This window comes from Balearica regulorum, chromosome 1, assembly GCF_011004875.1.
Source record: "Balearica regulorum gibbericeps isolate bBalReg1 chromosome 1, bBalReg1.pri, whole genome shotgun sequence".
Lineage (NCBI taxonomy): Eukaryota > Metazoa > Chordata > Aves > Gruiformes > Gruidae > Balearica > Balearica regulorum.
Window position 1 is genome coordinate 8,243,976 of NC_046184.1, and position 25,256 is coordinate 8,269,231.

Here is a 25,256-nt window from a genome sequence, read left to right on the forward strand (position 1 = left end):
CAGCAGCTTTTTCTCCTCCTCCCTCCATTTTTTCTCATTCTCTTTACTCATTCATAAGACCTCCACTGAGCCAGAAACTCAGAAAAAACTTTACATGGTTGTTCAACATCTCAGTGTGCTGAAACGAGCCCATTTCTCTGCAAAATGCACTTAGGCACCAGATGATAACCTGTCACTCCTTGTTATGGACAAGTTTTCCCTTATAGACTCCTTGGACTTCTATTTTCCTTACTCAAAGTTTGCATGTAGTCAAGAGTATCTCTTGCAGTGAGCTCCATTCCACCTAGGTTCAGTGGTGCAGGATTGTCCTTGGATGTCTGCCACATTTCTCTTGAAGTTGCTTGACCATAAGCACGTCCTTTAAATCTCCACCCAGAAACATGCAGTAGGTGCCAGATGCATGAAACTAGGTACTACATATTTGCTCCTAATGAAAAATCCTCTTGAAGTATCCAAACCCCTCATGTAGTTAATGGAAAGAGAAAGGTGTCTTGGGAAATTTCCAGGGGTCGAACCCAACTGAGCACCCTTACTTGATTGCATCTCTCTGAAGATAGATATGGGTGATCTCTCCCGAGGTTAAGTGCCCTTCTAGATGGTGATGTTAGATGCATACTCATGTTCCAGTGATTTCATAGAATCATAGACTCACAGACTGGTTTGGGTTGGAAGGGACCTCAAAGCCCATCTAGTTCCAATCCCCCTGCCATGGGCAGGGACACCCTCCACTAGACCAGGTTGCCCAAAGCCCCATCCAACCTGGTCTTAAACACTTCTAGGGATCCAGGGGCATCCACAGCTTCTCTGGGCAACCTGTTCCAGTGCCTCACCACCCTCACAGGGAAGAATTTCTTTCTAACATCTAATCTAAATTGACCCTCCTTCAGCTTAAACCCATTACCCCTTGTCCTGTCACTACACTCCCTGATAGTCCCTCTCCACCTTTCCTGTAGGCCCCTTCAGGTACTGGTAAGCCACAATTAGATCTCCCCGGAGCCGCCTTTTCTCCAGGCTGAACAATCCCAACTCTCTCAGCCTGAGAGCTAGTTCCTATTTTGATAGGAATTAAAGGCCCAGACCCAGGTCACTAACAAATTGCAATTTGGCCATTCACATCACGACTGAGATTTACATAACTAAGCAAGAGCTTTGGTGTCCAATGTACAGAGCCTTTCAAATTCTTTAATCATTTCTGAATTCAGACAGACTGCCGGCGCTTTGGGTTGGGTCTTTTGCCCTGTGCCAAATGCACAGGCTGTGCTGGCATGGAAGGGGCTGCTCCATTGACTAGCTCCACAGGGAGTCCTTCCTCCACACTTCGTTTTGTTGCTTCATGAAAATAAAACTGTTACAGTTCAGGCGGGATTTCTAGTTCCTGGAAGCTTCCCTTAAAATAAAGCTGACTGATAAAGTTGTGCATTGTTTTTCCTGGTGTTAGCCACCCCGAGTCAAAGCCACTGGAAATGATAGCATCGTGCAGATGAATTCAAGGGTCTAATGGAACAAAGGACCTGTGTGTTCAGCTCTTTTTCTCCCTTACAGGAGCAAAGTCTTATTCTTTTTCAGTTTCCTCTCTGGAGAGAGCTTTATTTAAAATTCTGTTTGTACATATTTTTTTTTTTTCTTCAGTGCCTTTGGGTCTTGAGAAATCTGGAAGCTCAAGAATTCAAACTTCAAGAAGGTTGTTTAGAAAAACTTCAGTGTACTACAGCATTTTGTAAACCCCAGATGCAGGCTGGCGCCTTTGATTATGGATATATGCCATTCAGACTCTACCTTTGTCAAACATTTTTTATTTTCACACTGTCAGGTGAAAAATTCCCCATTCAGCAGTTGCCTTGTGAAGTGGAAAATGCTAATGTTTGTGTCTCTTGCAATCCACCTCCGGCAGGAAAAACAGAGGCTCTGTGCAATGAAATCTTAGTGTTGTCAACCTCTCTTTTTCAGGTGGAGTATGCACCTATATCACATTTTTATATAATCACTGTAGGTTTGTCTCAGCAGAGAATAAAGAGCTTAAATTTATGGCTTGCCTGACTGTGGTTGTCCCCTGCAGCTCATTTGACTATTCATCATGCTCCACACCGTCAGCCTTCCATACAGCTGAGGATGTCACCTGACAGAGGATAAACCCTTGGTCATGTTATAAATTTAACATCATACATTAAATATCTCTATTATTATAATACTGACATAAGATATTTTTTATCTATTAAACCTTTAGAATTCCTTGCAGAGAGATTTTGAGTGTCATGTCCTGCTGAAGTTGTAGCTCCAGTGATTACGTGGTATTCCTGTCATAACAGACCAGATCTTTCCTTGAAAAGCCAAAATCCATGTAATGCCAGTACTGCAGTTCTGCTGATTCACAGCGCGATGGACTGGCAGCACCTTCCTCCCCTTTATCCCGTACAAGCTGCACTGCGAGCTCTTACTCCAGCTCTCCAGGGACTGAACCCAAGTTCAGCATTACCTGAGTGCCTCAGGCAGTGCAGATCATCAGCCAGGGGAAGGAGGTTTGATCCTTGCTGGGCACGGAGAGGCTGGGCAGCTGCGAGGCCATGGACGCTTTGGCCTGGCTGCAGACACAGAAGGTGCCATATCACTTTGACTCCACAGGTGTCCACTGGAATGGGTGTTCATGTTCTCCTGTCCTGTGCCTTAAGCACCTATGCAATGCCAAGACATCAGCATCCATTACCTGCAGACACTTTTGAGTTGCTTCCTCCTTTGAAGACCATTGCACCTCCTGCTCCTGTTGCTCCTCAGGCCATGCCCCAGAGAAAGCCCCATATCTCTGCTGGTGATCCTGGAGTGCCCTGCTGCAGCAGCAGTGTTGCAAAAGGATGGCAGTACAAGGATGGCAGCAGTCCTGAGCGCACTGGTCCTTCCCACAGGTACAGCCCCACAGCATGGAGCTCCCCCACGAACATTTTCTTGGCCTAGGCTGTCATACAACTTCCAGTTATCTCCACCTCCAGCCGCCATGCAACCCCACGAGCGGGTATTACCTGAGGTGACAGTCCCTCAGTACCTCAGCAGCCTCATCCTTGTGCCCAAGGTGCCCAGCTGCCACAACATCCCTGTGAAGGTCTCATCCCTCCCAATGTGTCCGCTTTCCACAACCTTTTTTCAAAGCCATGACCACAGAATGAGGTTGCTAAGCTTGGAGTCATCAGGGATGCTCTGTCAGGGTGCAGTCTATTGGGCAGGAGTCAGTGGATGGGATTCAGGTGTCTTCACATGGCTGCCTCATGCTCTTTCAGTGCTCTTCTGTAAGCCACCAGCCTCTAGCTATCAACCCAAAAGGGTGCAGGTTTCCTACAGGTCCTGTGTCACATCTGCCAGCCCGCATGCTGGCCACTGAAATGGCCTCCCAGAGGCTAGGCGGGATCCCCACTAGCACTTAAAATGGGCCTAAACACCAACATTTAGGCAACTCAAATCTGCCAGTGCCCACACCTAAACAAGCCCAAAGGGGAATCCAGAAAAGCAAAAGAAGTACCAAACTGAAGGGCAAGGAACATGACAAAGCACTGGAGCAAGCTGCTCCGAGAGGTTGTGAAATCTCCACCCTTGGAGATATTAGAAACTCAGCTGGACGAGGCCATGAATGACCTCCCCTAATCTGGCCCTGCTTTGAGTAGGGGGTGCATCAGAGACACGCAGAGGTCCCTTCCAACCTGAATTATTCTACAAACCTGTGATCAATGGCCAAGCTGACAGTCAGAAAGCCATTCTACCACACACAGGGTGAAACAAAATTCTACAAAGGACAGAGGAGGGTTGTGCAAGCAGATCCAGAGCAAGGGGCAGGGACAAGCAATAGAAGTGCAAATGCATCCCAGTGAGAAGCTGAGCAGACAACAGCAACTGGCTAAGATTGCCTGATGTACCCACAGATGGGATAAGTCAAGATGAGGCCCACAGGAAGGACTGTGGCACTGTTTGGGGTTGTTGATTATAGGTCTTGCTCTGGCCCCTCCAAAAGATGGGGAGGGAATGATATGCATCTCACCTAGTGTCATGTTGTGATTTGATTTTCCAGAGAGAAAACACAGCTTAAGAGCAAATGCATTTATTTGATTTTCATTAGCTAGGCACAGAAATAACCCATGTCACTTGATCTCTTGCTTTTCAGTTTAACAGACTTTTTTTCTCAGAAACCTTCTGAAATATAGAAATATTTCCAGGCAACTTTCCAAAACTCAGAAAGTAGAGAATACTGAACACTGTTTTCCTTCCTCTAGTCTACCTCATCAATTTTAATCACCAGGGAATATATTTTCAAAGTGGCATTTAGAGGCAGAAAAAATCACGTTAAAAAGTAAGGGGATTTCCATCCCTAAATCACCATGACCAGCTTTAAATCATATCTGAAAACAGTTCATTTTCCTGTCCAGGCAAAGAGCAAGGCAAAGGGAAAAGCTGTGAGTGCAGGAAAAAGTCTGAAGCTTTTTTGCTTGAGGAACCTCCTTCCTTTGCACAGGTCCAGGAAGGATCCCAGGAGTAGCTGGGACCTGTGTCATGTGGGACCTATGCGATAACCTCGGTTTTGCCACCCACTCCCCGAAACACCCACACCACACAACATCAGAGTCTCTCTGGTTTTTTAATGTAGGGTGAAAGTACAGATGTTAACTCTGCAGGTCTGTGCCTATATAAACAATACATCAGCTGAAATGGCATCTATCTTCTTGTTGCTGCAAACGAGATGTCAGCTTAATTGGTGTTCTGGGCTTGCGTTCTTAACGCTGCATTTTTGTTTTAATTACACCTCATTAATTTTTGCCTTCTGAACTATTACAAATGGCAATGAGAAACCCAGATGCAAGTATATTCACCTCCATTTCTCATGCACATTCATATTTTTTTCATTCTGGGTCTGTGATATACATGGCATATTAACACCAGAACACTCGCTACCAGAAGATTAAGACCCAAACACAAAATATTTAGTCTGTTGGCTTCCAACTTAAGTCAGTGGGCTGTTCAGAGTCTCAAAAGGAGCAAAGAGCTGCAATGGTTGGCTGAATCAGAGCCTTAAGGAGGAGGCCAGGACCACACAGTGAGCTAGAAAGTGTGCCAAGAATAAAACCCAGAAGCTTCTTGGCTCTTTGTTCCCCATTCAGGACATGGGATCAGGCTTCCTCTCTCCACTGATTTCATGTAAGAGCAATAAGAGATGACACTAAGTGCTGGTTTTGGCAGAGGTAGAGTTAAATTTTCTTCACAGTAGCTGGTATGGGGCTGTGTTTTGGATTTGTGCTGGAAACAGTGGTGATAATTCAGGGATGTTTAAGTTATTGCTGAGCAGTGCTTACACAGAGTCAAGGCCTTTTCTGCGAGTAGGCTGGGGGTGCACAAGGAGTTGGGAGGGGACACAGCTGGGACAGCTGACCCCACCTGACCAAAGGGATATTCCATACCGTATGATGTCATGCTCAGCATATAAACTAGGGGGAAAGCTGTCTGGGGTTCTTTATATGTGCTACGGGGATCTTATCCCCTACCACAGTGCACAGGCGGTGTGATTGGGCAGGGCCAGGTCGACTGGCAGATCCTCTGGTATTAACTGAAAAGTGGCTGCTGCTAAATGTGTATCCCAGTGCTTGAATGTCCCGGCACCCATTGTTCCCAGTGTAGTTTTTAACAGTTCATTGTATTGTCCAATTTTCCTGGAGGCTGGTGCATGATAGGGGATGTTATACACCCACTCAATGCCATGCTCATTGGCCCAGGTGTTCATGAGGTTGTTTCAGAAATGAGTCTTGTTGTCTGATTCAATTCTTTCAGGAGTGCCATGTTGCCATAAAATTTGCTTTTCAAGGCCCAAGATAGTGTTCCAGGCAGTGGCATGGGTCACAACTATGTTTCCAACCATCCAGTTGTTGCTTCCATCATTGTAAGCACATGACACTTGCCATGGCAGATTCGTGGTAATGTGATATAATCAATCTATCTGCCAGGCTTCTCCATATTGATATTTTTATCATCATCCTCTATATCAAAAAGGCTTTAGCCACTTAGCTTGTTTGATTATGGTGCTTTTGACATTCATGGATAAGCTGTGCAATGGCATCAATGGTCAAGTCCACCCCTTGATCACAAGCCCATTTGTATGTCACATCCCTTCCTAAATGTCCTGATGTGTCATGGGCCCACTGAGCAATAAATAGCTCACCCTTATGTTCCCAATCCAGATCCACTCGAGCAACTTCAGTTCTAGAAGCCTGGTCCACCTGCTCATTGTTTCGATGTTCCTCAGTGGCCCGACTCTTGGGTACGTGGGCATCTACGTGACATACTTTTATAACCAGGTTCTCTACCCAGGCAATAATATCTTGCCATAATTCAGCAGCCCAGATGGGTTTGCCTCTGCGCTGCCAGTTGCTCCGCTTCCACTGCTGTAACCACCCCCACCATCCATGAGTCAGTATAGAGGTAGAGCATCAGCCACTTTTCTCATTCAGCAACGTCTAAAGTCAGCTGGATGGCTTTCTGCAAACTGACTAGATTCACCTTGTCCTTCAGCAGTTTCTGTGACTCGTCATGTAGGACTCCGTACAGCAGCTTTCCACCTCCGATGCTTTCCCACAGAATGACAGGATCCATCGGCAAACGGGGCATATTGCTTCTCAATTTCCGGCAGTTTATTGTACAGAGGGGCATCTTCAGCATGAGTCACCTCCTCTGGCAACACTCTGAAGTTTTGGCCCTCCAGCCAGTCCATGATCACTTCCAGGATTTCCGGGCGGTCAGGGTTTCTTATTCGAGCCTGTTGCGTTATCAGTGTGACCCACTTACTCCACGTAGCATCAGTTGCATGGTGTGTAGAGGGGACCCTCCCTTTGAACATCCAGCACAGCACTGGCAGTCGAGGTGCCAGGAGGAGCTGTGCTTCAGTACCAACTACTTCCAAAGCAGCTCAAACTCCTCCATATGCTGCTAATATTTCTTTTTCAGTTGGAGTGTAGCGGGCTTCAGATCCCCTATATCCCCCACTCCAAAACCCCTGGGGTCGACCTCGAGTCTCTCCAGGCACTTTTTGCCAGAGGTTCTGGGTAGGGCCATTATCCCCATCTGCAGCGTAGAGCATGTTTTTCACATCTTGTCCTGTCCAGACTGGCCCAAGTGCTACTGCACAAACTATCTCCCATTTAATTTCTTCAAAGGCTTGCTGCTGCTCAGGGCCCCATTCAAAGTCATTCTTCTTCCAGGTCACTCAATTGAGAGGGCTTCTAATCAGACTATAACCTAGGATATGCATTCTCCAAAATCCCATGACACCTAAGAAAGCTTGTGTTTCTTTTTTGTTAGTTGGTGGAGACATAGCAGTTATTTTATTGATCACATCCATTGGGATCTGACAGTGTCCATCTTGCCATTTTATTCCTAAAAACTGAAGTTTCTGTGCAGGTCCTTTGACCTTTTATAGCAAAACCAACTTTCAAAAGAGTCTGGATTATCCTTCTCCCCTTCTTAAACACTTCCTCCGCTGTGTTGTCCCACACATTGATGTCATCAACATACTGCTGGTGTTCAGGAGCTTCACCCCATTCCAGTGCAGTCTGGATCAGCCCATGGCAAATGGTGGGGCTGTGTTTCCACCCCGGGGCAGTTCATTCCAGGTGTACTGGATGCCCCTCCGAGTGAAAGAAAACTGTGGCCTGCACTCTGACACCAAAGGGACTGAGAAAAACACGTTGGCCGTATCAGCTGTGGCATACCACTTGGCAGCCTTTGACTCCAGTTCATATTGGAGTTCTAGCATGTCTGGTACCGCAGCACTGAGCCGTGGTGTCACATCGTTCAGGCCTCAATAGTCCACTGTTAGTCTCCACTCTGTGTTAGATTTTTGTTTGCACTGGCCACATGGGACATTTAAAGGGTGAATGAGTCTTAGTGATCACTCCTTCACTCTCCAGTCAATGGATCAGCTTATGGATGGGAACCAGGGAGTCTCGGTTGGTGCGATAGTGTTGCCAATGCACTGTCATGGTAGCAATTGGCACCCTGTGTTCTTTAACCGACCGCAACCACATATCCTTTGAGAAACCAGGCAGGCCAGACAGCTGTTTAATCTTCTCCATACTCAACGCAGCTGTACCAAAAGCCCACCAGTAGCCTTTTGGGTCTTTGAAATACCCTCTCCTGAGGTAGTCTATGCCAAAGATGCATGGAGCCTCCAGATCAGTCACAATAGGATGCTTTTGCCACTCATTCCCAGTTAGACTTACCTCATCCTCCAACGCAGACAGTTCTTGGGATCCTCCCGTCACTCCAGAAACACAGATGGATTCTGCCCCTGTGTAATCTGATGTATTAGAGTACACTATGCACCAGTGTCCGCTACAGCTTCATACTCCTGTAGGGCTGATGTGGCCATTGAGTCCACATGGTCCAGTAAACCCAGTTGTCCCTTTCCAGCAACTGGCTGAAGGCTGGACCCCTCTATTCCTGGTCAGAGTCTTCATTACTTGATTTCTGTAACTGCAAAGCAGAAGTCTCTTCATCAGGGTCAAAAGTACAATCAGCCCTTCTACTCTGCCCAACAGAGACCAGAGCAGCAGTTTTCCTGAATGGATGCTTTTTCACTGTTGTTTTTCCTTGCAGTTCCTGTACCCCAGCTTCTAGTCTCAGGGAGGTTCACCATCCCACTTCATCATGTCCTCCCCTGGTCACGCAGGAAGAACTACATGGTTGTATGTGGTGTGAACCACCGGTACCCTTTCCCTTGAACAGAAAATAGCTGATGCCTTGGTTGGAGTACATGAGGAAGACCTACCCTTCTTGGCTTGCCCAAACATTTTTTGGGTCAGTCTGTCCACAGCCAAGACACAGGCACACATGGAGGGAGTAAGATTATCTTTGTATTCTCAGCATTGCCTGGCCAGTTCATTTATAGTTGGTGCCTCCGTGTCTGTCCAGCTCGTTATTGCTGTGCTATGGGTGTATGACATTGGTGTATTTCATGTGAACTTTCACCACATGGACTGCATGCACCAGATTTCATCCATGTCTTTGGATGCCTGGTCATTATAGATCACCTCCAACACAGCTAATTCCTTCAGACACATTGAGGGATACATCCCTCAATGTTGGTCTATTTGCTTCAGGAATTTGCAAGTTCTTCCTTGAAGAACTGTCCTTCACACTTGACAGGAGTCGCTGCCAAAGACTGAGGACTCCTGCCTTTTTTCCAATCCCTTTGTCAATGCCTTAGCCTTAGGATCCCAACTGCCAGGCTTCCTTACACGCTGCTTCCTGACTCCAGTATCGCAGCATTGGAGTAACCAGCTGAGAATTAGCTCACCCGCTTATGGCTAAAATATTTTCGTATATCTTGCAGCTCACTTAGGGATAGGGATTGGGTGGTTTCTGTCTCGTTTATGATTTCAGCCTCTTCCTTCTGCTGTTCTTGTGACTGCTCTGCTGCAGAACAGGCTGCCTCATCTGATTCATTCTCATGCTCCCTCTTAGAAGAAGCTTCTTCATCCCTTGCTAAAAAAGCTGACTTCATTTCCATTGTTGTTTTTTTTTGTTATAGGGGTGACTGATATAGTGTTTGGTTTAGCCACAGTGCCTGTTGGTTTGTTTTCCCTCTCTTATCCCTGAAAATGCTGCATAATATCGGGCAGTGTTTGGTAGGTGCTGGCCAGGGCCCAGTACTGTGCGGTAAGTTGTGCCTCTTTGGGATAGTCATGGCATTTTTTTTTTTCCAAGCATTTTATCACTTCATCTGGATCCTGTAGTTGTTCGGGAGTGAAGTCCCAGACCACTGGAAGTGAGAAGTTCTCTAGATACCTGCCCATATTCTTCCACATCCCGTGCCGTCTATGATAATACTTTAGCAGAGCCTGGGTCATATTCCTAAATTACTTGTTAACCTTAGCCAAAACCAAAGTGATATTTCTAAGAAATACCAATAGAAGTATTTTAACTACTCAACGATATTCAAGATACCGAGAAGTTGTTGTAATGAGGGAGAAAACATCACAGAAGAAGGTAGCAAAGGTGCCATTCTGTATTTCCTCCACAAAAAACCTCACAGAGGAAGAAGTATAATTATTAATTGTCTCTACAAGATGGTGCCCAAAGTACAGTAATGGCTTCAGTACAGAGCCCAAATGCAAGATTAAGCTCAAAGTTAGTGTTTGAATAACAAGGCTCCCAGGCAAAACACCACTAATCACTGCAGAGCACAGCAAACTGCAAAAGCCAACACCAATCTTTAACAGGTACAGCAAAAATAAAGAGCATGGTGCAGATCAGATAAACTAATATTGAGAACAGATGAATCAATGTTGTGACCCACAAATGTTAACAGACATAAATCCCTTCTAATATGCTCTGGTCAATCTGTTACTATCGCAAATCCTTCAAGCCCCACATTGGGCACCAAAAAGGACTGTCGTGGTTTAACCCCAGTTGACCACTGAACAACAAACAGCTGCTCAATCACTCCCCCCCAGCAGGATGGGGATAGAAGAGAGTTGGAAGGGTAAAAGTGAGAAAACTCATGGGTTGAGATAAGAACAGTTTAATAATTGACGATGATGATGATAATAATAATAATAATAAATTTCAATGAAAAAATAACCAAAAGAGATAGAAATAAAATCCAAGAAAGACAAGTGATGCAAATGAAAAACATTTGCTTACCACCAACTGACCGATAGGCAGCCAGTCCCTGAGCAGCAGCCCCCTAGCCAACTTTCCCCCTAGTTTATATGCTGACCATGATGTCATACGGTATGGAATATCCCTTTGGCCAGTCTGGGTCAGCTGTCCTGGCTGTGTCCCCCTCCCAACTCCTTGTGCACCCCCAGCCTACTCGCTGGTGGGGTGGTGTGAGGAGCAGAAAAGGCCTTGGCCCTGTGTAAGCACTGCTCAGCAGTTACTAAAACATCCCTGTGCTATCAATGCTGTTTTCGGCACAAATCCAAAACATAAGCCCCCTACCAGCTCCTATGAAGAAAATTAACTCTACCCCAGCCAAAACCAGCCCACAGTAGGAGGCTACATGCATGGCTGGGCGATGTGCTGTGCATCTTTGCATTCAGGGTGACTGACGCTCCAGGTAACCAACAGAGAAAATATTTGAGCAGAGGGAAGTAACCAAGTCTGAACACAGCTAACTGAGAGAAAACAAAACAGAGCTGCACAAAGAACTAGGGTGAAAGCTAAGATCTAAAAATAATAAAATACATAGGTCACAACATTACTATGTACAGCAATACGCAATTAAAACAATGGACTTCTGGGAACGTGACATTTGTAGATTTGCAGGAGTATTAACAACTTTGTATGAAGCTTAACACTGTGTTTCTTCAACCCTCCTAACAAAACAGAAATGCTAAAATACATAAAAAGGAACACTGATTTTTTAACAGAAGAAATGGTTAAAGTGGCCGCTTATGACGCAAAGCCATTTCACCAGGTAAGTCAACTTGGGTCCAGGCGTATCTTCTGGGTAGCAGACCATGTCACTCCTTGGGCTGCTGCTCTTGCTCCTGCCTCTGGGAGGGCAGCATCCCAACACTGGAGAAGACAGACCAGCACAACTGGAACTGGAGATTTGACTGGGAAGCAGCAGATTAGATGATCAGCCAAAGTAAGGACAAGAACATCAGGGCCAGCTTGCTGCTGTCAGGATGGCACAGCCTGGCCCTGCCATGGCTTTCAGCTGAGCTTGCTTAGAGGGACAGAGCACACCTCTGAGCTGACAGCAAAAAATGCAGCTGAGGGTCTCTACTTAAGGGAGCACTTCTCTCTCTGGCAAGAGAACCCATAGCACTTACCAGCTTCGTTAAAGATGTCCTCACTTCTTCCTTGGAGGATGGAAAACTCAGCACAAAGGGGCACCGTCACCTGTGGTCCAGGAAGAACATATGATTCCTCCTGATGGAAGAGTGGCAGTAGCATGTCAAATTTGTCTGAAGCCTTTTCCCAATTACCAAAACCAGACTGTGTGAAGAGCCAATCTGTACACTAAGCCAAAAGCATTTTGCACCTAGAAGTTGTTTTAAAAAAGAAAAGAACAGTAGCCTTGGAATAAGGGAGCTCTTGAAACCAGCAATCCAAGATGAACTGAAAGCTACGTATATAAAGAAGTACATTTATGTTGTGGTCGAAGCCACAAAAACACCAAAAATATCAGTAGCTGATATGTAGTTCCAGCTGCAGGCAAGACTGCAAAAACAGTTAATTGCTACAAGGAGCAGAAACTGCTGTAAGTATTCTAGCTTGCTTTTTAATTTCCTGGTTTTGAAGTGATCTCACTTCAGTTAGTGAGGACGAGATACAAATGTCAAGGGGCTGGAGAATTTAAAAATGCACAGAAGAGTACTTTTTGGGAACAAACTCTCAGCGGGTCTCTTTAGCTGCATCTAGGCACCTTGCTCATCGTACGAACACAGACAGCACTGGAGGAGAGCAGCTCCTGGGGCTCTCTAGCCCACCAGGGGAAAAGACATAATTTAATATTTGCAACCCCCAGATTTCTCCTGACCTGGAGCCTGGCATGGAAAATGCTACAGGTAAAATGACAGCTGGAGTGCTTTGATATCCTGAGGTGATCAGGTGACAGAGGACATGGTGTGGTTCCTGATGTCCCACCAGTCTGGTGTTAGCCCAGGAGGCTGTCCTAGGCCTTCTTCAGCATGGCAGTCAGAAGTCCTCGTGATCAGCCCCGGGAGCAGCCGTCTACCCAAGGAAAGGGCATCAAAACTGGAGCTCAGCAGGGAGGGGGAGTTTGGTGCCGTGCTTTCCTGCCAGAGGGTAGCTCACCGTTTCCTACCAGCATCTTCCAGTCTGCTGCTGTCAGCCCCCAAAAAGGCTTGGGAAAAGAACTTTTAAGTGGAGCTCACGATCCAGGTTGGAAAAGCCACCGAGAATACTTGCTTGCTGTGGGGTTTAGCAGGGCCCTCAGGAGCTCAAGGGTGGCAGGGCTGGTTTTCACATTCTCTACAGGAACAGCAAGCTCTGCCCGCAGCACCCGACGTCCAGCTTGCAGTCACAGAGAGGCTTCACCCAGCACCAGCAGATACTCCATGGGCTGGTCTGGAGGCTCAGACCACAGGGCAGGGACACCCAGTGACTTTGCTTTATAATTATTTTTTTTCCCCTGTACTTTTGTGCCTTCCAGGTTTCAGACCACGCCAGGATACAGCCCTGGACACATCTTTTTCACCATATTTCAAGCAATCCACCCATTTTCATGTATTCATAATTTAATCTGCATGGGTTTTATGGGCCGAAACAGTGGTCTTTTGGCTCAGAGAGCGTGTGGGACAGTAAATGTGATCCACATCAAGCATATGGGTCTGCCTGGGGGCTGCAGAGCATGCACAGAGGGGGAAGGAGGCACATGGCGGGGTGCAGAGGGCCAGCAGCCCCCCCGAATGGAGCAATCTCCCCCTCGCAGGCAGATGGCGAAGACTCGAGGAGGAAGCGAGTGTGTTCGCACATAGGGAGGTGATTTGGATGCAGGCAGGGACGTGTGGCAGGGTCTGGCCGATTTGGCCGGGCTGCTGCTCGTTGTTATAGCAACAGGAGGAGTCTGCTGTCAGCCAAAAGGATGGAGCGGGAGGGTGGGGAAGGGGACATTTTTAGAAAGCAAAGGAGGGAGTTTGGACGGCTGAAGAGAGGGAGAAGTTGAAGGTCTGGAGACCAGGATGGAAACTGCAGAGGGACGGGCAGGACATGCGTGAATGGAGGATTCTTCACACCTGCATTCAGATGGTGTCCCATCGTGACCCTTCCCCATGGTAGAGCGAGGGTCTGGCCAGGGTCTCCTGCTGGGAGGGGGAAGGTCTGTGGGCCATGAAGGGCACAGCAACGCTCTCCACACGGCAGCAGGACAAACACCACTGCTGGTGGGGTACCAGTAGGAAGGGGGCAGGGGGGAGGGAGCACAGCAACGTTGTGCTCCTTGCTGGAATCGCAGTGGAACGCAAATCCTCTGCAACGACCCCAGAGTACAACAGTGGTTGCAATTGTCACTTAGGGTACAGGACCAGCAGCTGGAGAAGGCTGTCCCAGCCACAACCATTTGGACTTAGCACAACTCCAAAGCATCCTGATAACTGTCTTGGGTCTCTGCAGTGATCTGTCAGTGCAAAACAGCCTTGGAGACTCCACAACAGCCACCACAGACCTCTCCATGGCAAACCAGACTGAACGTTTTAACAGAAACTGAGGCACCAAAAAACCCTTTGTGAATCCAGCTCCTGAATTACTGAGATCTTGAAACGCACTCAAGGCTTTTTAGCATGATGTCTCAGCGCAGTGGAACTGTTAATGACATTTGCATCACAAAAATCCCTACATAATCTTGCATTTCCCCAAGAAAGCTCCAGTTTACAGCACAGCAAGTCTCAAGAGCTCAGCACTGTCGTGTTTTCGGCGGAAAGTTTTGGAAAGGGAAGGAGGGAAAGCCATCGCAGGGCCATCCCGCAGGATAAAATCCTCCAGCCCGCTGCAACACCCCGCTCCGCACCGCTTTGCCCAGGAGATGGCAGCAGCGTGTGCGAGTTCAGCGTGGGGCTGTGGGAGCCGGCCGAGACGCGGCCCCGCGGGGACTCCCCGCACCCCAACAGCCCCGGGAAGCTGCAGCCTAGTAAAGGGGAGGAAAAGAACCCGGACGGTAAGTCATGCAGCGAAGCATTATATCACTTTAAGCCAGGTAATTTGACATTGCCCAGGGATTGCTTCTATGTATTTTAGGCTTCTTGCTAATCACACAATGTACTTCCATCCTTCTCACCCCATTGGGCTTTTATCATCGTGGTCCTTCCATTTAAGTGGGGCTCTGAGATAAAAAACTTAGATACAACTATATTTTGTTGGAGTGAGTCCAGAGGAAGCCACAAAGATGATCAGAGGGCTGGAGCACCTCTCCTGTGAGGACAGGCTGAGAGAGTTGGGGTTGTTCAGCCTGGAGAAGAGAAGGCTCCAGGGAGACCTTAGAGCAGCCTGCCAGTACCTAAAGGGGCTACAGGAAAGCTGGAGAGGGACTGTTTACAAGGGCAGGGAGTGACAGGACAAGGGGGAATGGCCTTAAGCTGAAAGAGGGGAAATTTAGATTAGATGTTAGGAAGAAATTCTTTATGATGAGGGTGGTGAGGCACTGGCACAGGTTGCCCAGAGAAGCTGTGGATGCCCCATCCCTGGCAGTGTTCAAGGCCAGGCTGGATGGGGCTTTGGGCAACCTGGTCTAGTGGAGGGTGTCCCTGCCCATGGCAGGGGGGTTGGAACTAGATGGGCTTCGAGGTTCCTTCCAACCCAAACCAGTCTGTGATTCTATGACTCTATGCTGGTTGCTCATTTATGCTCTGCCAAACATCCACTCTGAATTTTTATTCCTACCTTCTCCTTCCCCCTGCATACAGAGTCTTTCTCATTTCCACTCCCCACATGCCAAGGGTTTGGGCTGGATTTCCCTTCGCTGTGCACGGCAGTGCAGTCGTCAGGCTCAAACGCCCATTTTAGGATCCATCCCAAGGATTCCTCACTAATTAAATGCCTTTCATTACAAACCAGCCCTGGGAAATAATCCAAGGGCAGGGAGGCCTGAATAGGCAGCAAGAGCTTGGGGTGAAAGGAAACAATAGAAAAGGAATCAAAAGCACAATGAGGCTTCGGGGGCGGGGGGAAGACATATGGTACATTAGATGTGAACACAGGAACATACTACACCGTGTGCAGGCTATGCATCATCCTCAGACTTGCTGTTTAACCTTGGGTACAAGGTGGAAATCTTCATCAGTCAGGGACTCACCTTCCCACTGTTTATTCCTCCTTTCTAGCACCTCCTTCTTCCTCCCCAGGTAGCGATCCATGCTCTTCAGCATCAGGATTGAGTGGATCTGCCCACAGAGGGACCTTTTACAGCGGTAGGTTGTTTGCAGTTCACCTCTGGTTACCAGCACGATTTCCTAATACGCAGGGAATAGAGTTCTTGGTGCAAAACAGAAGCAAGTCCCTTGCAATAAGGAAATTATAAAAACTGCAAGATCTGTGTTTTGAGGAAAATGTACTCCTTGGTATTTAATGAGTTAATTCAATTTATATTAGAAATGAGAGGAAAATTTTGCTAACAAACCAGCAGTTGTGAAGTGTAGGATTCACCGCACTCAGCAAATTTCCAAAAGCCACTTTTTATAATAGCACCTGAGCTCAGCTCGTGAAGCCAGTACCCTGAAGTTGTACAGAGGAGAATTCACCCAAACAATTAGCACAGAAATAAAGCTGGCTGAAGACAAGCGTCAAAATTGTACATCAGGGAAAATTACTCATTATGGTCCACGACTGAAGTGATGAAGGGACTTCCAGGTTTGACAATGTTAAGTTTAAAGGGTCTCTCTCTTTTCCTGCTGCTACTGATGAAAGCAAATTCCTGATCAGCTTTTCATCAGAGAAATCTTTTAGACTTCATTTACCAAAGGAGAGTTAAAAGACAGATACCCTGTCAGATGTGGTTTTACCTTTTTCAGGGATACCTTTCAGATGTGCTGGGCTGTTGTGCCCTGACTCCAGAGCAGGTGGGATTCGGCATTCCCCGGGGAGCTCCCTTTGCCTTTCTATACCGAGCGATACACACTTCAAATGAACCCTGCTAAGGGGCTTAGGCTTGCTGGGTGCTCTTTCATTTTCGAGCACAATGCAGCAGACTTGGCATTTCAATTGCATTATGAAAGATTTGTTTCCGAACAGCTGAAGAGGGAGAAAGAAGTACATTTCTTCTTCCCACCTAATCAGGCTGAAGTTTCCCGGTGCCAGCCTCAATCTGTGTTAAATTGCTCATGCCATCCACTGGAGAGATTAGACTTGGGTACATAATAGAAGTTAATTCCAAAAATGATTACTCAGATAATTAAGTACTACAGCTGTAGTGGGTGAATCTGGCTCTTGGAGCCCCATCTGAGGTGCTTTATGTCCCCCATACTTCCCTCACCACCACTGTGGAGATACCACCTCCCCTCCCGCTGGCCGGCATTTGGGCTGGAGCAGGTCCCTTCTCCCCAGCGCCCTGCAGAGGCCACACGTCCCCCCCAGCACTTTGGGGGCTCAGCTGAAGACTCCATGGCACCAAGCACCAGAGTTGGCGAGCGCAGTAGAGAGACAGGCTCTTCATCAGCTTACGAACCGCACAGCGATTAAGGGCTGAATTTACTGAAGGTATCCAGGTGTCTCTTCTTTCCTGTGGAGCAAAACTCCATGAAAAAGAATGAGTGGTTTAGAGGTGGCATTTGAATAGCCCAGCTTGAGTCCTTGCAACCTAGATGACGTCCCCTCTGAGTCAGGTGTTGCAGGCTCCTTTACAGTCAAAGAAAGGAAGGGAACTGCACTCTACAGGGCTGATTTCTTGGCACTGATGTAAATGAAAAGCAGAGGATTAGCTCAAATGCACCTGAAGTTCAGCAAAACGGACTCCTGGGTACCCAAAGAAGAATAGAAGTCCCTGTCTAACCTCGGAGAGGCAACGCAGGCCGTGCAGTCAACCTGATGCAGCCTTTACCTAGGTCTGAAACGGTGCCGAAAGATAAGATCGTGGAAAACAAGCACTGGAGTCAGGATGTCCGTGCTGTGTTACCACCACTAAATATTCCCTCAGCCATGGTTTCCACCACCTCCATCGAGGAGAATCATCCTTAATATTGACAAGGCCCCACAAACCTTTACTCTGACAGATAAAAGATTTCAAGTAGAACACAGTTTAAAGTGGTGGGGCAAAAGGTACCTTGTATTTCCACTCCTCCAGATCTCACCAAGTGTTTGTGCTCTTCCTATTGCAATGTCTTGAGAACCCAACTTGCCCTCCCATTCTTCACCCTGAAGACGTCGGTTCTGATCCTACAGAAACTGTACCACTGAAGCTGTTCTGTCTCCAGCTGTCTTGCTCAGGTATTAAGTGCAACTGGTCATCACAAGTGCCATCAGCCATTTTAGGTTACGAATGCTATCCATGGACCCCATAACAACAGCCAAGGGACCTCAAGGTACTTCTTTCCACACAGCTATGGTATGACACAACCCATCTGTGTATGGCCACAGGAGCACAAGCGAAGGCTCCAGCATACTAGTGCTTGCAAAGCCACATGACAAAACAGATTAGCTCAACGCAATCCAAAAAAGCACACAAAAGGAAGATTGTCTCTTCCGCTGGACATGCTACAAAAGCAGATCGCATGCCCTCACTCCTCCCTTACTGGAGCTAGAGTGAAATATCAAAAGATAATTCAAAACACACTTGGATATGCATGAGGTAGGAGAGCACAGGGCAGTATCTCCAACAGCCACAGAAACACACCCCTTATTAACTCTCTGTTCTTTCTTACCTCCCCCACATTTGACAGCTCCTGGAGCAAGTCCAGCATCGTTGCATCAGCAGTACTGCCAGGACCCATTCCACATGCCGAGCAGTGTCTGAAGGAAAAAGCATTTCCTGACATCTGTTCTGAATTCACTGCTCTTCTCCTCCTCCTCCTGCCCCACATGGCTTCACCCCGTGCTCCTTTCTGGCTCCCCCTCCATCACCACCTGTCCCCCACTGACCAGGGCTCACTAGTAAGAGCTGAGGATCTTCCTGGGGAGCTGACAGCCCACACTTGCGCCAGCCCTGTTCCTCCCCTGCTAGTTTTCTCTGTCTGCTGTTCACACAGGATTTTGCTCTTAGCAATGGCACCCAGCAATCTGACTCTAACCCAGCAAATCACTGGTGCACGCGCTTTCTTTCACATGTCCAAGTTTCTCCTACTAGAACCACAGGCTTGAGCCTTGGCTAAACAAAAAGGACCTTCGCAGGACTGAACCCAGGACCAGGATCACTCCTCTTTCCTCACCCCCTTTTCGGATGGAGCTGTTGCAATGCTAACAATCCCAAGGTTGAATTTTGCCTGGTGCACTTTAAAGTTAGCAGGATAGGGAATGATTTCCACAACTATTTGATTCCCATCAGAAGTTTTCCCTCTTGCTCTGCCTCACCTTGCGCTAACTGAACAGATACACAGTCCTTTTAAAAATTTTCTGCATTAAAAATATTCAAAAGATAGTAGGACTAAGAGACACAAGAGGCTTTTTCTGCCAACTAATTTGCCAATAATTTTGCTTACACAAACATGGATGTAGTTTGAAGGAACCAAAAGTCATCATGATCTTGATACTTCACCGTACGTTGCAGGATTTTAAATAAGCTGGATATCTCAGCGCAGTCCCCAAGGTTTTGTTTTCAGCAGGACATGACAGACACCATGGCATAAGCCAAGCATGTAGTAGATTTTATTAAGCATAACTTTGGTTCTAAGTATTCCACCCTCATTCTTGTAATACCTTTAGTTAAAAACAATTATACAAGAGCAAATACAAAAAATATTAAATTATGAAAACAAATCCATTAAGGCTCCCTTTTTATATTTATATATATTTATATATGTACACTCAAACAAGTGCAGATATTAACACAAGGTTAAAGCCACAAAAATGCTAAAAAATTTACTACTATACTATCAAAGCAAGAGTTTTAAAAAAATACAAAGTGTGAGCCATTTTCAAATCACTGAAGTATTTTCCGGATTGCTTCAAAACCCATAGAGCTACATGGCAGATCAGGAATTGCTTATGCTTGCTGGCAAGTAGTTTCTTACTTGAGAAGCCACACAGGACGCTTGTGGTGTGACTAGCTGAACACCCATTTAAGGGTTGCCCATTCTAGCCCAATCCTGACTTTAAAGACAAGCTTTTACCTATCAAATTGACATGGAGGTGGCTGGGATTCCTAGACTAATGGGATCAGCAGGATTCAAAGATGTTCTAACGCACACGCGTTGATGATCTGTTCACACAGAGAATTAATCCCCACTGAAACAAAAAACCAACTTCACGCTGTATATACAAGGGAGTTTTCTGGTCTCCTGTGTTTCAGCAAGAGAAACTCTACCCTGAATCACAAGCTAACGTGGAGAGAAAGTGGAATGCCTTCAGCCTTGAAGGGCCCAATCCAACACTCGCTGAAGCCAAAGAGCGGTCCTCATCCCCCACTGCCTATGGTGCCATTTGGATCGCACCACCTTCATTTAACTGGGCATGCACGGTAGGATCACCATGTTCCAAGGGGAAATGGCTGAGAAGAAACGGTCTGCTCAAGCCAGAGGACGGTTTCTTCACCAATTTCTGCACATTTCCACATAACAAGCAGAAGGTTAATTGTGGAGTGGAAACTAAAAGGCATGAAGTTTGGTAGACTGGGAGCAGCTAAGGTAAAACATGAGCGTGGCGTGGAAGGCTCGTATATAGTCCTGTCTCAACCACATGAAACAAACTCAATCAGTGCAAGTGTTGAATAATGTGCTGCCAGAAAGGAAGATCCTCTCCTTCCAGAAGGAGGGAAGGAGAGAGGGAAGAACCTGCAGCACTCAGGGTGTTCCTTTATTGAGAAAATACATGGAAGTTTCTTACGTTTGGCCTTTGTCTTTTGTATATCCATAATCTGAACAGTCTGGTAGACCATCTTCACATTTAATCTCCTAGATGCGAGTCACACTGCAAGTCTAAATCAATGGCAATACACTTATCACAATTCAATTTACTCTCGATCTGATTACATCCTCATAAAAAATGCCTGGATCTTGACAAATTGAAGTCTGTATCTAGGAAACATTTCTAATTGTGAGCATTTTGTCCCACGTGCTATGCTGAAATTGTATTTAAAATGTCCAATACTTACAGGAAAGGCAAAAGGAACTAAAAAAACAAACCAACAAACCCTCCCCCACCACCTTTACAATACAAACACGCCACTGTTGATATTAATAAAAAGTGTTCTTAAACAGTTATGTCAAATGTAATTACAAAGTAGAAATTATTTTGTTTAGCATCCTAAGGCAAAGACTAGGATTAGATCCTCAGTTGATATGGATGAACACAGCTTCAGAGGGAGCTAGGACTGTGCCGACCAAGGAAGATGAGGATTTCTCCTCAGATTCTGAACATAAGGTATCTGTACCCATTCATATCAGATAAGAATCCAATTCTATAATCCTACATGAGTAATCTGTTCCCCTCTCCTCATCCCAGGCTTTCCTGGGTAACTAGTAGTCATAACCATGAAGGATCAGATTCTGCCATGCCTGTGCAAGCTGAGCAATATTTTATTTAACGGCAAGTCACAGGGGCAACTTGTAGAAAGGCAGAAAGGCAGAAGGTGACAGAATTGGACCCTAAGACTCAGTGGTAACACACTTCCCTTCTTTCTTGAGGCTAAAGGGAGTATGGGATAAAATTAATTTCATTTTATGCCTCACTTCAGGGAAAAAAAAAAACATTTCAGTAGATCCCAATTATCAGTTTGGTCTGGCTTAAACATTGCTCTGTTGCAGTAACTGCAACAAGGTCCTGCAAGCAAAGAGCAGGAACTGATGGCAGAGCAGACTCCTGTTTCAGTTCCAGCAAATGAGTTTAAACACTACCAAGTAATTAACACTGTACATGGATCAGCATGTCCTCGGAGGAGAAAGGCCACAACAGCAAAGTAAGCAGGATTTCAAAACACAAAAAGTAGAAGACAAGTCATTTTGCATTGAGAGGTAAATCCACAGGTAGCACTGCACAGGCCTGTATACAACGGTGTAAATTGAGACAGAGATAAATCAACTTCTGGATTCTCTCCCGTGAGAGGATCATTAGATTCCTGCTCTTCCCATAGCCCAGATTTGACGTGCCAAACAGGGAGAACTGGGCTTTAAGGCTGCTTAACTGTTCACTGCTGGTGAAATTTAAGCATTCTCAGTATGCCCACACCTGCCTACCCTAGTGGGGATGGGCAGCAGTGATCAATATACCTCGTATCCTCCCAGATTTGATAAAAATTCTATCTAAACACAAATTATTGTGGGATATACACACGCTGTAGGTCTAGATGGAGGAAATTTATGTGCACAGCAAAGCTTCATAAGAAATCACAGGAGGACTTTTGTTCTGGTTTAAAGCAAAATATAATCTGTGTTTCTCCAATAAACTAGGATCACAAGAGATAAAGCAGTGCAACACTGAAGGAGTTTCTCTAGTATCCCTGGTTAAAATCTCTGAGTAAGCACGTCAGACTGGTCCATGACACTGAACTGACAAACAGACTCCTTATCCATTGATCTCAGGACTGCATTTGGCAAGTCGATCTGTTTATGGTACTGTCTTTTTAATCCACACGTGCCAGGAAGTAAAAATCTCATCTTCAGTAAGTGTCAGCTGGATGCTGTTATCTTCCCTCTTGAGGGGCAAATCTGAGACAACTTGCAAAAGCCTCTCTCTGCAGGAAAGCTGGAAGTCTTCGCAGGCGCTGGCTCTAGGAGTCTGGTGCTTCTGTTGCTTCCTGGACCGTCCTCCTCAAGTTGCCCTTGACTTTGACAAATTCAGGTGCATTTTCCTGCTCTTCCTGTATCTTCTGTTGCTCCAGTTCCAGCTTAAAAGGGAATCACATGTAAAAAAAGTATATAAAACAGATCATTGAAATACAAGACAAAAAAACTGAAGGTTTCAATAACTGACCATGCAAAACTCTTTAAACTGCTTTCTTTCTTTCTCTCGTGGAAAAAATAAAGTTGCACTTCTTTGGGAGTATCTGTTCTCATAAACAATATATCTTTTCAAATCCTTGGCTCTAGCTTGTTCCAGATGTCTACCTTTGCCAGATGGACAAAAACTCTACAAGCCAGGTACAAGATGAAGCATTTTTGAAGATATTCTTGGACATCTTCATTAAAGAAACAACCATAATTCCCATCTCTGGCTTTTACAACAGGACAAGGACAAATGTGCCTTGTGGGAGAACACATGTGAACAGCTACTACTGAGCACACTTGCAGAATTTATTTCTGACTGTTTAGGTATGATTTCTGTATCTAACTTGAGCTTCTTTTGGTGTATGTTTTGTTCATCACAAAAAGCAATAAAAATAAAAATCCTCTCCGGCCCTCGGTTGTTAATTTTTGAGAGTCCATTCACTGAGACTTTTAACCCACCTGGAGCTCCTGCCCATGCAGACACTCAAAATTACCATGTGAGGTTAGACGCTCTGCTCTACAGGACAAGGCTATACTGGGCCCATATAGAACATGGCTTACGCATTGTACAGAATACCAATTGCTTAGCAATCTTCAGCGAAGGCAGATAAATCGGCAGAAAGGAAGAAACAACCCTTTAGAAAACCAACAAAAAGCTCCTGAAAGGAGCTTCTTTTTTTTATTAACAGACCAAGGTCTCCCTGATTAATGGGGACCACGTACAGCTCACCTAAATAATCTCTCCTTTGTCTTTGGTTCACTGGCAAGGGACATGCCTTGTTACAATAAATCATGACAATGTTCCTCCACAAGTCGTATTGTCAATTAATGCTATTCCTATCATGTTTACAAAGTCACAACATTGTTTGCAATGGGCAGGCTTTTCTTCTTCTAACAGAATTTTCTATTCTACATATGCCCTTGGATGGCTCAGTTGCAAATCAAATCTTCCCACAAGCTGAACCATTTGAAGCTGGGCCCTTAAGAGCAGAAAGAAAAAGTGACAGGAAGATACACTTAAAAATTCAATAGCTTTCTCCCTCCAAAAATATTTCTAAGTCTAATTAAAAAAACCCATAACAAATCCCTCAAAATCTAAATAATGATTGGATTACACCTCATTTTCAATAGAGTAATTATCTGGCTTAACTGATTTCCACTGAGAAAAACATGAGATACTCTTTTAAAGCATTCATTTATTTAAAAATAAATGCAATGCTTGATGAACAGTGACTTGTTTGATGAGGTGTTTCACTACAGAAATATTTCCTCACAGTGGCACAGAGATGTTTGGCTGGCCCTGTGCCTAGCAGTAAACTTCACCACAATGAACTCCAACTCTGTATCTCCATACTCAGGGTCTGAGGATCTTTTTCTTCACTTCAAAACGCCAATGGGCTCATATGTTTTAAGGCTACAAAAGATCTTTTTAAAGTAATTTAGTTTGTTACATAACTCAGGAGAAAGAATCAATTGAATTTTTTATTCATTAAGCATCTAGTTTTGATGCACTGCAGTCTAACAGCCATTCTTAGTGGATCGTCTTTTAAAATTTAGACTACAAAAGTTAACTAATTCGCCACAGTTTCAATGGTTAAATAAGGTCAGTGCTCCACACGCATTCCTGCTGTCTGGTGCAGGATTCATTTGACCAAAGGCAGACACCATATGCAGTTCCTATACAGTAAATGACAACAAATATGTAATTGTAGAGTGTGATTTGACTCATCCTAAAAAAGATGCCTGCATTTGATCAGAGGAAATGTGCCAAAAATCATTTGCTGCTTCTTTCCTGTATACGAAGGGAGCCTTGGGTGAGTGGCTCAGATGTAGATGTGTAAAGGTAGTAGTGTTATTCCCTGTCTTACCTGCTCCAGTTTCTGCTGCCGTTTCAGTAGCTCTATTTCCAAGTCTGATTTCTTCTTTTGTGCTTCCTCTTCTTTTTGTTGTTTAATAACTTGATCTCGTTTCCTCTTCTCCATCACCTTCTGTAGCTCTGGTTTGTTCTGAGGTGCAAGACCCCTTCAAATTAATTGGGAGGAGGTGGGGTGGGGGGAAAACAGGGAAGAAAGAAATCAGTTTTAATTAGCAGAAATTGTAGGCAAGTTTTCTAAAGTCAAGTAGTTGCCTACTTAGATACATTTGAATATAAATAATTAATTAAAAGGGAAAAAACCCCACCAAACATGCAGACATTTGCCTGGTTTCTAACCAAAACCCTAAACTTGAATTTAAGCTATATTATTACTGAGGATATTTCCCTTTAACACGCATGCTAGTATTTCTCCTGGATAATTCACTATTTTTACTTTCATCTTTCGTCTTCCCTCCATTCTCTCAATTCCAAAAGAACAGATTAAGGAAAAAAAAATAAAAATCACAAATCAAGACTCTAGCAGAACTCAAACAAAATTTTGGACAAAGACACTTCCCTTGCTGGCTGATAACTGGGAGAGGTTGTGTTCAGACAGTCCTATGCAGGGTCTTTGGACAGACAGAACTAAAAAGCAGTCTCCCTCTGGATTTTGTCACATTGCTCCTGGAAATTGTGGATTCTGTCGTTCCTTGAAAATCTGAGAGCTTTACCCATGCCTGGCTGGGAAGCTATTTCCAGTGACAGCTCCCAGGCTACACTCAAAATCACAAAGAGGCTAAGACAACAAAAAAACAGAATAAAAAAAGTTGCAGTCACCTTGG

The 25,256-nt window shown here is 45.4% G+C and overlaps 1 protein-coding gene across 5 annotated transcripts in view; it reads right to left on the reverse strand.

Moving 5' to 3' along the window:
* Positions 1-19,262: 19,262 nt before the first annotated feature.
* Positions 19,263-25,256, reverse strand: part of FAM107B (family with sequence similarity 107 member B) — a 63,677-nt gene continuing 57,683 nt past the window's right edge. For all 5 annotated transcript variants that reach the window (XM_075769262.1, XM_075768927.1, XM_075769091.1 and 2 more), the window contains 2 exons: positions 24,428-24,581; positions 19,263-22,459 (listed from right to left, as the gene is read on the reverse strand). In XM_075769262.1, the coding sequence (XP_075625377.1) occupies positions 22,343-22,459; positions 24,428-24,581 (271 nt within the window). In that variant the 3' untranslated portion in view covers positions 19,263-22,342. The remainder of the gene's footprint in view (positions 22,460-24,427; positions 24,582-25,256) is intronic.